Here is a 12,958-nt window from a genome sequence, read left to right on the forward strand (position 1 = left end):
TTTGATCCTAACACCTCTGCAATTAAGTCAAAATGAGAAAGAACAGAACTGTAATACTGGCTGTATATGAGAATAATAATTTTATTTATATAGCGCCAACATATTCCGCAGCACTTTACAATTAAGAGGGGGTTTGAACAGATAACAAGAATACAGAGTCACATACAATTCAACAGTTACAGGGGGAGAGTGGACCCGGCACACAAGGAAAAGGCCCCCTTTAAAGTACTATTCTCAAGTTCTTGTGGGTAAAATTGCAATAGGCTTGTGAAAACAAATAATGCAATTCACTTGTTATTTAAAAAACTCCATGTTCAAGAAGGGAGGCATTTTTAATTCTATAGTGTACAGCTATACCTAATTTTCTGGTTACTTCTGCAGTTTATCAATGGCGGCAGGTTTGCTAGGCAAGGATCACTGTGCTCACAAGCTAGACAGCTAGTAATCACCAGGGGTGCAATGATTGTGGTCGCAGAGACTGTGACCAAGGCCCGTGTGATTGGGGGCCCCGCCGACACCAGCACAAACTTCAACTGGATATGCAGCCTCGGACGCACAGTGTATTGCGGTACAGACACCGTTCAGGTGAGTGTGCGGCAATACAAGCTGCCAGCCAATCAGAGGCCAGCAACTGACATTGACGTGCCTGTGACTGGGGGCATGTGGCTGTGACGTTATGCACGCCCATTGCTTGCACCCTTAAGTCAGCTTCTGGCTTCAGGAGTGGACACCACGTGGCGAGGGAGTGGAGGGAAGGGGATAATAATTGTTTATTTTTTTTCTATGCATTCACGGGGCAGAATGGGAACATAAACCAGGATGGAACCCAGGATAAGTCACATGTATACCAGGATGGACGATTTATATACCAGGATGAAGTCCAGGCAGGATAAGGGACATATATACCAGGATAGGAGATATTTATACCAGGATGGAGGCTATATATAGCAGGACTGGGCCAAGAATAAGGGGCATATATACCAGGATGGGGGATATATACAGTGGGGAAATTAAGTATTTGATACACTGCTGATTTTGTAAGTTTTCCCACCTACAAAGAATGGAGAGGTCTGGAATTTTTATCATAGGTACACCAACTGCGAGAGACAAAATCTTAAAAACAAATATCCAGAAAAACACATTGTAAGATTTTTACATAATTAATTTGCATTTGACTGCATAAAATAAGTATTTGATATAATAGAAAAACAGAACATAATTTTTGGTACAGAAACCTTTGGTTGCAATTACAGAGGTCAGACGTTTCCTGTAGTTCTTAACCAAGTTTACACACACTGCAGAAGGGATTTTGGCCCATTCCTCCATACAGATGTTTCACATGTAAGGGCTGTCACTGGGCAACATTGAGGTTTAGCTCCCTCCAAAGATTTCTACTGGGTTCAGGTCTGGAGACTCGCTAGACCACTCCAGGACCTTGAAATGCTTCTTACAGAGACACTTAGTTGCCCTGCCTGTGTGTTTCGGGTCATTGTCATGCTGGAAGACCCAGCCATGACCCATCTTCAATGGTCTTACTCAGGAAAGGAGGTTGTTGGCCAAAATCTTGCGAAATATGACTCCATCCTCTCTTCAATACAATGCAGTTGTCCTGTCCCCTTTGCAGAAAAGCACCCCCACAGTATGATGTTCCCTCCACCATGCCTCACAGTTGGAACGGTGTTCTTGGGGTTGTACTCTTCCTTCTTACTCCAAACACGGCCAGTGGAGTTGATATCAAAAAGTTCTATTTTGGTCTCTACCCACATCAACTTCTCCCATGCCTCCTCTAGATCATCAAGATGATCTTTAGCAAACTTCAAATGGGCCTGGACATGTGCTGGTGTGAGCAGAGAGACATTGCGTGCCCTGCAGGATTTTAATCCATGACGGCGTAATGTATTAGTAACCTTAATGTTTGTGACTGTGGTCTCAGCTCTCCCAGTGTAGTTCTGGGCTGATTCCTGAACTTTCTCAGTATCATCCATACCTCAAGAGGCGAGATCTTGCATGGAGTCCCACATTGAGGAAGATTGACAGTCATCTTGTGCTTCTTCCATTTTCTAACAATTGTACCAACTGTTATTGCCTTCTCACCAAGCTCCTTGCCTATTGTCCTGTAGCCCTTCCCAGCCTAGTGCAGGCCTACAATTTTGTCCCTGGTGTCCTTAGAAAGTTCTTTGGTCTTGGCCATGGTGGAGAGGTTGGAGTGTGATCGATTGTGAGGACAGGTGTCTTTTATACAGGTAACATTACAGGGCCGGCATCAGCACCTGGCGTACCCGGGGAAGTGCCGGGGCCCTGGCGAGACAGTGGGGCCCATTCAGGGCCGGCGTTAGGGGCGGGCAGCTGCCAGTGCCTAGGGCCCCCGCTCCCCCAAGGGCCCTCAGCTAGCGGCACATCACGCAGCTGCTATGGGGCCCCTGTGAGGCAGGGGGGGGCGCCTTTTGTCGCAAGCGCCAACTCCCCCACCGCCGCTTTGAACTTTCAAAGCAAATGATGGAGGAGAGAGCGTCACCTGACGCTCCCTCTCCCATCATTCCCCACTCTGCCTCTGACACTGCCACTGCGGGTGCGCGATGACGTCATCGCGCACTCGCTGTGTGTCAGGCAGTGCAGCGGCAGCCGCCGAGACCGGAGCAGGGAGGGAGGGAGCAGCGCGGCGCGGGAACGTTGAGAGGTGAGGAGTGTTTTTTTTTTTTCCTGTAACTAACAGTGAGTACTGGACTATGGGGCCATTTTTGGGGGGAGGGGGGCTGTGCTATATACTACATGGCTGTTCTATATACTACGTGGGCTGTGTTATATAATATGTGGCTGTGCTATATACTATATGGGCTGTGTTACATAATATGTGGCTGTGCTATATACTATATGGGCTGTTATATGCTACGTGGGCTGTGCTATATACTACATGGCTGTGTTATATGCTACGTGGGCTGTTATATACTACATGGCTGTGTTATATGCTACGTGGCTGTGTTATATACTACATGGGCTGTGTTATATACTACATGGCTGTGTTTATATGCGATCATGAATCGTGGTATGTGTTAAAGGGGGGGCCCACTGAGACTCTTTCGCCCGGGGCCCTCAAAAACCTGGAGCCGGCCCTGGGTAACAAGTTCAAACAGGTGCAATTAATACAGGTAATGAGTGCAGAGAAGAAGTGCTTCTTAAAGAAAAACTAACAGGTCAGAGAGCCAGAATTCTTGCTAATTGGTAAGTGATCTGAAGTAGTCCCCCTACGCTAATTCAACGCTACAGAGGCAAGGTTTTCACTGCTTGCAGCATGGGAGAGAGCTTAATTTGGACCAGCAACGCAACCATGCCCCTGGTCCAAACTGCCAATCATCAGGGTTGCACCAGCCCCCGACAATCAGAAAGCTGGGAGACAGGCGAGCGGTGAGATCCTGAACAGCAAGATGAGGATGACCCTTTATAGAAGTTACATCAAGCAATAACTTGGCAATTGGACGTCCTAGGGATTGCCTTACGTGAGAATCTGTTCATGAGCCAGAATGAAGAGTTGTAGGCATTACAAGAACCAAAAAAAATTAGAATGGCCACCATACAACCCATCCCTAAGCCAGCTGAATCCTTCACTGGCAAAATCAAATGTTTGCCCGTGACAATCCTTTTAATAGGAAGGTGGGAGTAATAGGACTAAGCCTAGCAGAGTTCTGGGATAGCTGAACCCCCTCCATGTTTGTGTGAGTAGTGTATGATGTTTATGGCCTCTTCTGAAGAGGAAAGGAAAAACCAGCGCCCTGAACTAAATGGTCTTACTTTATAAAAATGGGTGCAAAACTTTAAGTTGCTAAAAAAGTAGTATTTCATAACTTCCAGTCCCTGGTGTATATAATCACAGTGTAGTCTTTACATATCAGCATCAAACATGGAGAATGCACCCAGCTATTTTGCTATTCGGGACATAAACGCTGTTTAGGCCACTGTACTTTACCAGAGCTGAAGCCCAATTTTGTAGACCTTCCAATGCAAAGTTGGACTTTGTCTATGTCCAATCTGGAGTTTCTCCGATGGTCCTTTCCCGAGTAGTGAGAGATGATGGACTGACTGGTCCCCACTGGGGCTTCTCTCTTACCTTATCAGCACTTAATAGTCTTATACTTCTCTAGAATGGTGCGGGTATAAAGGTACCTTCACACTCAGCAACTTTGCAACGAGAACGACAACAATCCGTGACGTTGCAGCGTCCTGGATAGCGATCTCGTTGTGTTTGACACGCAGCAGCGATCTGGATCCCGCTGTGCCATCGCTGGTCGGAGCTAGAAGTCCAGAACTTCATTTCGTCGCCAGGTCGGCTTGTATCGCCATGTTTGACATCAAAAGCAACTACGCCAGCAATGTTTGACATGGAGCTAACAACCAGCGAGAACGAGAAGTGAGTCGCCGTTACGTCACTGGATCGCTCCTGCATCGTTCTGGAGTTGCTGTGTTTGACGTCTCTACAGCGACCTAAACAGCGGCGCTCCAGCGATCTAGTTTAGGTCGGCTCGTTGTCTATATCGCCGCAGCGTCGCTGAGTGTGACGGTACCTTAAGTGTTTGCTTTTGTCAGACACACAAGCGGGAGAACTTTTCACACTGGAATGCATGCATTTTATTAATAATAACGAGATTTGGAGGCAACACACTTACATTCAACACCTGGTCGATATCCTGCTTCTCCAAGTATGACCTGGTCACTACACGTCCATCAAAATCCACCTCTGCTTTAAATCGTACTTTACTCATTCCCATGTCTGTGGCTTTTACATCATGAATGGCCCTGGAAATACACATATGACAGTGAGCATCTGAACATGTGTCGGACATATATCCTGGTTTTCTGCACTTTTTCATTACAGAAATCATTAAAAGGATTGAACAATCTGAGCATTAGAGTAAAGTGCAGATGAAATGACTATTACTATACAGTCGGTGGCTGCAATTACCACCGTGCTGCAGATGAAATGTGCTCTGGATAAATAGGATACAAATTAATCCTGGCCTCCGATGGCTTATGTCGTGGAGCAATAATTGTATGCAGGTTCACCTGTAAATACAAGTCCTGAAATGACAGGAAAAGCGCAGGCTGCCTAAGCTGCCCCGGTAAGCTTTGCATTCGGTCTGTACCTTCTGTCCTCACGGTTCGTTCTGGATTATAGTTATAACAATACATCGTGACTTTCCTCTACATAAGTTCAGGACATTTCCTACTAGTGATCCTAATAGAGATCTTTCACCTTAGCTTTCTTCTCAGTTGAGAAATGTCAAGTACGAGAAAAATAAAAAATATAAGGAAAGGCTGAATACCAATAAGCTATTGTACCTACTTTACCCACATCTAAGGGGGGGGACGGAATAAAATATAAAAAAAAACTATAACGCCAAAAAGAAAAAATTCATAAAAGGCAATTCTCATTTTTTATTTAAAAGAGGACCTGTCACTAGGTCAAAAATGGCCAGCTATTGCCCTCATTTTATTTTCGCTGCTCCCCTCTTTATTTTTCTAAAATCTGCAACGCGGTTCCAGACATATGACCCTTCATATTTAGTGCTATTATTTATGGTCTTTACAAAAGGGCGTGGCTCTCACGGTAATAATAAGGGGCAGCCTAAAGACACGCCCCCAGAGAATCCTGTGCGCCGCGCCCATATAAAGCCATAACCACGCCCCATAATCCAAACTGTCAATCAAGGAGACGCGCATCCCCCTTCTCCTGGCAGGCGATGAGCAGTGCACTCCTGCAAAAGAGATGTAGAACCCTAACTTGTCATGACCCCAAACACTATCAACCTGCAGATATAAAGTTAATCTGCTGCTTAAAGGGGTTGTCCACTACTACGGCTAATTAGAAGAAGCGCTGAGAATTAGCAGAAACAGAAAAAAACCATGAGATCGTATGATCTAAAGCCAGTATCTGCACAACGTCCATACCTTACAGCAGGGTCACTTTCCAGGAGCTCAGTAAGCCTCTGAACTTGCTCTGGTTGTATCGAGCGGCCGATTAGGGCCTCGGTGTTGGTGTATATAAGGAATGCTGAGACGGCTCCTAACAAAGTCCCTACACCGAGGGAGCCCACACTGTCATAGTAGGGATTTCCTAGATCAGAGAAGAGAGGAACAAGAAAACAAACAGAATAATGACTCCTCCGTGTCTGCTCTTCTGGATAAAAGGTGGCGCTCAGGGAGGCGAGACAAATAACCGCACAAGTTTACTAGTAGAAAGTCATTGGCGGCTGCACTAGAGCGCAGCAGAGCGGATAAGAGTATTAGAAACCCTAAAACTGAACCTGTCTCTGTGACAGGTGACACACAATAAAACAGACGTCAGCCCGCACTTGGCAGAACCAACAGATGTGGCTGCCGAGATTTACGAGGTGAAAGAAAGCATTAAAAGTTCACAAACCAGGGGTGAACACACATAATTCATGGAGATTTGCCTTGGGTGCCTGTGTCCAATCAACGAAATGTTTCCAACATCTATATCAAACGCTGATTTATTAGTCAAAAAACAACTGATGCCAGATGCAGCGTAATGGAAACGTAGGCGAATCACACAGGAACATGGAGTTTAATAACGGGACCAGTGCAGGCGGGTTATATACACCAAATACTCGTGTGTCCATTCATTCCAGCATCCCATGTTGTACGCAGTAAGAACGATAAATGTGTAGACATGTATGTGCATTCGATATAAAAGTTCTGTCCTGCTCCGCTCACTTCTGTATGGAGAGGTGTAGGGTGCAGGTAGTGCACATCTGGATGTGTGTGGCGGTGCAGGATAGCTGCAAGTCCCGCACAAGTCATGGCATCCCTGTGAGTATGGCCGACCTGTGCCCCGGACACAATTATATCCATTGATAGTAAACAATAGAGGTCAATAATGAATGACACAGCAAGCAGAGATCTTGAGAACGGTGAACCTGTCAAAATGGCAAATCAATTAAGAGACACCCATGAGGAAGCTACGACCAAGTGCCAAATATATGTTGAAGTTTACCCGTGGTGCTCCTCCTGTGAGGTGCCTCTACACATGGACTCCCTCGTAGTAGATGGGCAAATTATCTTTCCATGTTTATTCATTGTGCATCCGCTCACATTTTTTCAGGAAAGTGGGTTGTCTGAGACTTGTATTGATTGCCGATCCTTAGAATAGGTTATCAACATCGGATCGGTGGGAGAGCGGCCACAGACAACCCTGCCAGTCAGCTGTTACCGATGCTGGTGCGGATATGCTCTGCGGAGCTACATAGCCCTATCAGCAGCATAGTGGCCACGGCTGGGTGCTGCACCAATGCCCCCTTATTGATGTGAATAGGGGCAGAGGTGCAGGACCTGGCTGTGGCCATTATACAGTTGAGTTGATGGAGTTGTGCAGCTCCGTAACTGAGCACATCTGGCTGCTGCCGGTACCGGGAGCAGCTGATCAGAGGGAGTGCAGGGTGTCGCACCCTCACCGATCAGATACTGATAATCTATACTAGAGGTCCCCTCCTTTCTTACCTGGAGCGCCACATTCAGCTCAGAGAGGACGGCGAGCCACGTCCAAACCTCTTCCCCTGAATTAGTGACATTCTGCTCCCTCCCCCTCAAAGTAGTGGCACCCAGAGCCACAATTACTGGTATAATGACAGTCCACAGAAGTCACACTGAGGAAGCATACTTACATCCAGGGGTTCCCACAACACCCCGATTTGGTATTCATCATGCACTCCCACTGCCGGACAGCATCATATTTTCTCCAGATTACTATACTTAATTTATCTCTGGACCCCAAGGGCCAGTATCTATCTGCACATCCATATCTGCTATTCTCTAAGGAGCTATTCACAAAAGTGACCATCTGGAGACCAGCTATTCACTGATGGTCGGCCAGACCTGGTGCTAATTCCCCAAGCTGGCAGACAGCCGCGAACCACACATAAGGGGCCCACAAACCGCTGGCTGAGGACCCCTAATCTATATTACGAGTAGACCATCAATGTAAGCATCCTGGACAGCTCCTTTCCTTTTTTGCTTTACTTGTCATTTATTACTGCTCTTATTTGCTTTTTTTCCCCTCTATATTTCTACCCATGGCGATTCATACAGACATTATACAATTAATGGAACAATCTTTACGTCTTTGCTCATGTTTTTCAGTTTGTGCTGCAAGAAATTGGATGTTTCTTACTACAGCGGCACCAGCACATTACTTACATTCCTCCTTTTCTGCGAATGTTCTGCCTCATTTTGCTATTTTTTGTATTTCGCCTTGGTTGCCCTTATTTTTAAGTTTCCATTACCGGAGATTACATTACTTTAGTAATCCCTTTGTGTATTTTAATTATCTTTTTGAGGTATCATCCTTGTTCTGTATAATTGAGTAACATTTTTAATAACTGTTCATTTTGGGCCTGCACACGTGAGTCACTGATTGAACACGTTTTGCATTTTTCGATACCTGTGCAACCTGCTTGCTTTAGGCATGACCACCACTTTCTCCATTCTGGACAGCAATGAACCCTTTTCTGCCATCGGATGGAATAGTACGTCTGATGACAGAACCCCCGCTTTGATGCGGGCTCCGGAGGTGAGCCCGCATCAAAGCCGGGACATGTCAGCTGTTTTGAACAGCTGACATGTGCCCACACTAGGAGCGGGTGGAATCGCGATTCGCCCGCACCTATTAACTAGTTAAATGTCACTGTCAAACTCTGACAGCGGCATTTAAAAAGCGCCATTCGGCCAGAAATGCGCACACTGGTGACCCTCGTCACATGATCGGGGGTCATCGGTGCGTAGGTATGAAAACCAGAGGTCTCCTTGAGACCTCTATGGTTGTTGATGCCGTATTGCTATGAGCGCCACCCTGGAATAGTTTTTTCGACGGATCCGACTAGCGGATCTGGCTAATTGGATCGGAGCATGCTCAGTTTAAAAAAAAATGGAATCCGTCGCCGGATTCCATCATTTGACGGATCCTGCGCCCCTAGGCTTCCATTCTAGCAAACGAGGGACGGTGACGGATCCATCGCTCTCCGATTTTTCGACGTACACAAAAAACGCCGGACAAACAATGTTCGATGGATCCAGCGAACGACGGATGAAACGTGAGGCCATCCATCGCTAATACAAGTCTATGAGAAAAAAAAACGAATCCGACAGCATCAGTTGCTGGATCCGTTTTTTTTCAAAATTCGATGGATTGTGACTGACGGCAAAAAACTGATGTGTGAAAGGGGCCTTAGCCAGATCCGCTAGACGGATCTGGCGAAAAAACGGATCCATCGCATCAGTTTTTCTCACACTGTGACGGATCCGTTGAGCCAACGGATTGTGACTGACGGCAAAAAACTGATGTGTGAAAGGGGCCTTAATCATGCTCCTCAGACAAAAGGCTGATAATGGTCACAGGAATCTGAAGTCTGAATTTTAGAGGGCTGATCTAGGAGTTTATCATTTTTAGGGGTATGGGAATATATAAGGGTTGTTCTGGTGAATCACAACAGACACCAATGGAGTTCAGTGTAGTGCGATGTCCCCCATTTTCATGGGAAAAAAATGAAAAAAAGAAAAAGTTTGGAAACATCAAACATTGCTGATAACCGTCAAGATCAGATAAGTCTTACACAAGAAAGCAGACAGGGATTGTAGACAATGGTTTTACCAGAAAGAAGGAAATCTGAGCAAATTATCACCTGTGAGCGACGTCAGACCCATGCAGGAGGCAGCCATGACCACTCCTAAAACTGCTGCCGCATCCTCCATCAGGACCACATTAGTACTCGGATCCTTAGACTGGATCACTAGAAGAATAACGCCAGAGATTAACTCGCTGCAAAATATTAATAAGAGTCTTAAATTACTATTTCACCTCTATGGATTAGAATAAAACAATCTGATGAATACAGAGTGAACCTAAAACATGGATGGAAACAATACACAAGTATGTCTGCCGTGTACTTTCTCTACAACGTTTTCCATAACATTCTCCAACAGCTATAAATCCTAAGGCAGAAGAGCAATAGCAGTACCCCATCCAATACGCTGAAGTCCAACCGCATACCCTGAGGCAATGGGCGACTAACCAGAGACTAACATAAGAGTGGTTAACACTAGTTGGAAGAGTAAGCGGGTAATTCATAAGTCTGCAGGTGAAGTGTATAAGCTTTTATTAAATTGATGCCGAAAGTTAGAATTATAGTATTAGTGAGTCGCTAATTCCCCAAACGACCATCACAAAGGTTTAAGCATAACAACAGACGCGGATTCTTTACTGTAAGAGCAGTGAGACTATGGAACTCTCTGCCGTATGATGTTGTAATGAGTGATTCATTAATTAAATTTAAGAGGGGACTGGATACCTTTCTGGAAAAGTATAATGTTACAGGGTATATACACTAGATTCCTTGATAGGGCGTTGATCCAGGGAACTAGTCTGATTGCCGTATGTGGAGTCGGGAAGGAATTTTTTTCCCCAATGTGGAGCTTACTCTTTGCCACATGGTTTTTTTTTGCCTTCCTCTGGATCAACATGTTAGGGCATGTTAGGTTAGGCTATGGGTTGAACTAGATGGACTTAAAGTCTTCCTTCAACCTTAATAACTATGTAACTATGTAATGCCATTAGAGGGGTTGTATAATGTTGGAATTAAGGGTTTCTCTTTTTATTTTTCAAAAGCAGCGCCGCTCTTGCTCATGGATTGGGTCTGTACTTGCAGAGTAGCCCCACTGCCCTCATAAAAGAGACAGACTACCAATCTGTGATGGGTATGAACTCAAAACTATGCATTCCCTGGGCTGGCTGGCAAATTTCCCAAAATATTTATTGTCAAGTTTTGTTTTGCATGCCCATGCTTAAACCAGGTCGGTCACCAAATTTCACAACATAAACGGCATGTATTACTAAATAGATCTTTTAGACTAGATGAGTCTGGTGTATTAACTTTAATTTCAGGCCCCAGAGTCTGATTGGCAGTTACTGAGTGTCCCTCCTCCCTGCTGAGACCACACACAGCTCAGTACAAGCTGCAGCTGTCAGTGAGGCTGAGTGGTAAAGATTGAATACACTTGGTTTCATGGGCCATTTCATGTTATAATTGGATTCCTAAAATGCTTACTTTGACATCAGGATTATACAGTCACTAACACGCATTTTCAAAGTAAACACATCCGTCTCATCAGGTCTAAAAGATCTTTTTCATAATGTATGCAGTTTGTAAAGAGAAAGCTGGTGACAGATTGCCTTTAATATGTTTTCTCTATTTTTAACTGAAATTTGACCATCACTGAGAGAAGGATGTAATTTGGAAGGTAGACAAGTATGAGGACCTCTTTAGAGATACGGATCCGTATAGCGCGGGTGCTGTGAACATACCATACTGATAAAAGGACATTCCCTTTATTCTTGCGCTTTTCCTAATCTCATTAACAGCAACCAGGAGTGTAGCTAAATGGAATAATAAAAAAAAAGAAAAAAAAGAAAAGGTTATTGCAGCCAAGCGCTCATGAGAACATCCTAAGTGATGCATTCACACTCGAATTTCAGCGCGCAGACGGGCGACGTCAGAGATGAGAGAGATATCGGCGAGCTGAGTAATGGCTGGGCGTAAATCTAATTATTCCTATAACGTCACGTGTGTGCCGCGTCCTAATCCCGGACCGTAGATCGATGTCCCCTGCACAGCACAGGTTCACGCTCTGATTTGTCACAGGCTAAAGATCTGCCTCTTATATGTTCCAGAATATTACACGTTATAGCCAATAAAAATAACAATATTTCTAGGAACCCCACCCAAAAAAAAAAATCAGCTCCCATAGCAGAACTGGTAACAAGTAAGCTTATTGTGTCCCATAATGGCGGTCCATGGTGAAATATTGCTTACCTCCTTCAGAAACCAATGATCCTGCCAGGATACAGTACGCCTGTAACGATAACACAAGCCTTTTACTTTCTCCGGGAAGAGACTTTGTCAGAGTACAGAAAGGAGACCTCAGACTTACCCAGAGAAGAGACTCCATGGGTTGCGGATGAAGTAACCCCATGATGCCATGGTACCAAGACAGTCCGGCACCCATCATAAAAATGCCAACGCCGCTGATCAATGAGGCAATGTAGCGCATATTGGTGAAACCATACCTGTGGGATTAATAAAGTCACAATTATTTGGTTCTGAATTAAAAGACCCCGTGTTGTCAGACAGGAGCTTTCTATAGGGTTCCTGAAACAGGATAAATGAGTGTATTACTGTATCAGCTCCCAGAGGCATAGCTTGGGAGCAATAGTATATTGTGCCTAGCATTCAACTGAAAAGGACATTTCAGAAAAGCTCTGCAGGTCAGCGAGGTCTCACCAGTCTGGACAGATGCTTCAGAAGTATATACACGTCTGCAAAGCAATGGCAGGAATTTACATTACTTCCTACTATATTATTAGCTCCCTCCTACTTGTAAAGTGTGCAAGCTCAATGTGTGTGACTGCCTAGTGTGCGATTACTCCATGTATAAAGAACTTTTAATTGTTAAATTCTTGTAAGAGTAAGGCCCTTTAAAGCGGATCTGTCACCTGATTCCACAACATAAATGGCATGCATTCTTAAATAGATATTACACCTGAGGGGGCTGGTGCACTTGCTTTGAAAAACCATGTCAGAAAGGCATTATAACATTCAACTCAATCACCAACCACCTAGCCTGGCTTGTCAATTCCTCAGCGTCCCTCCTCCCTGCAGAGAGCTCACACTACTCAGTACAGCCTGCAGCTGTTCGTCAGGCTGGGTGTATGGAGACTGAATACACTTGGACTCATGAGATATTTCATTCCATAACTGGACTCATAGAATGCTCATATTAAAAGGCAATCTGTCAGTAGAATCGCTCCTCCTATACACCTTGACATCTGGGATCCAGTGTCTTATTCCAGATAAATCCTTGTGTTTCTTATATGTAAATGAGCTGTTAAAATCTATGG

At 44.9% G+C, this 12,958-nt stretch overlaps 1 protein-coding gene across 2 annotated transcripts in view; it reads right to left on the reverse strand.

Moving 5' to 3' along the window:
- The window catches only part of SLC30A9 (solute carrier family 30 member 9), a 128,474-nt gene that overhangs the window by 38,544 nt on the left and 76,972 nt on the right, over positions 1-12,958 (reverse strand). For both annotated transcript variants that reach the window (XM_077279840.1, XM_077279841.1), the window contains 6 exons: positions 11,992-12,127; positions 11,874-11,913; positions 11,366-11,437; positions 9,687-9,794; positions 5,941-6,106; positions 4,659-4,788 (listed from right to left, as the gene is read on the reverse strand). In XM_077279840.1, coding sequence (XP_077135955.1) covers positions 4,659-4,788; positions 5,941-6,106; positions 9,687-9,794; positions 11,366-11,437; positions 11,874-11,913; positions 11,992-12,127 — 652 coding nt within the window. The remainder of the gene's footprint in view (positions 1-4,658; positions 4,789-5,940; positions 6,107-9,686; positions 9,795-11,365; positions 11,438-11,873; positions 11,914-11,991; positions 12,128-12,958) is intronic.

The sequence above is a fragment of the Ranitomeya variabilis genome, chromosome 1 (assembly GCF_051348905.1).
Source record: "Ranitomeya variabilis isolate aRanVar5 chromosome 1, aRanVar5.hap1, whole genome shotgun sequence".
NCBI lineage: Eukaryota > Metazoa > Chordata > Amphibia > Anura > Dendrobatidae > Ranitomeya > Ranitomeya variabilis.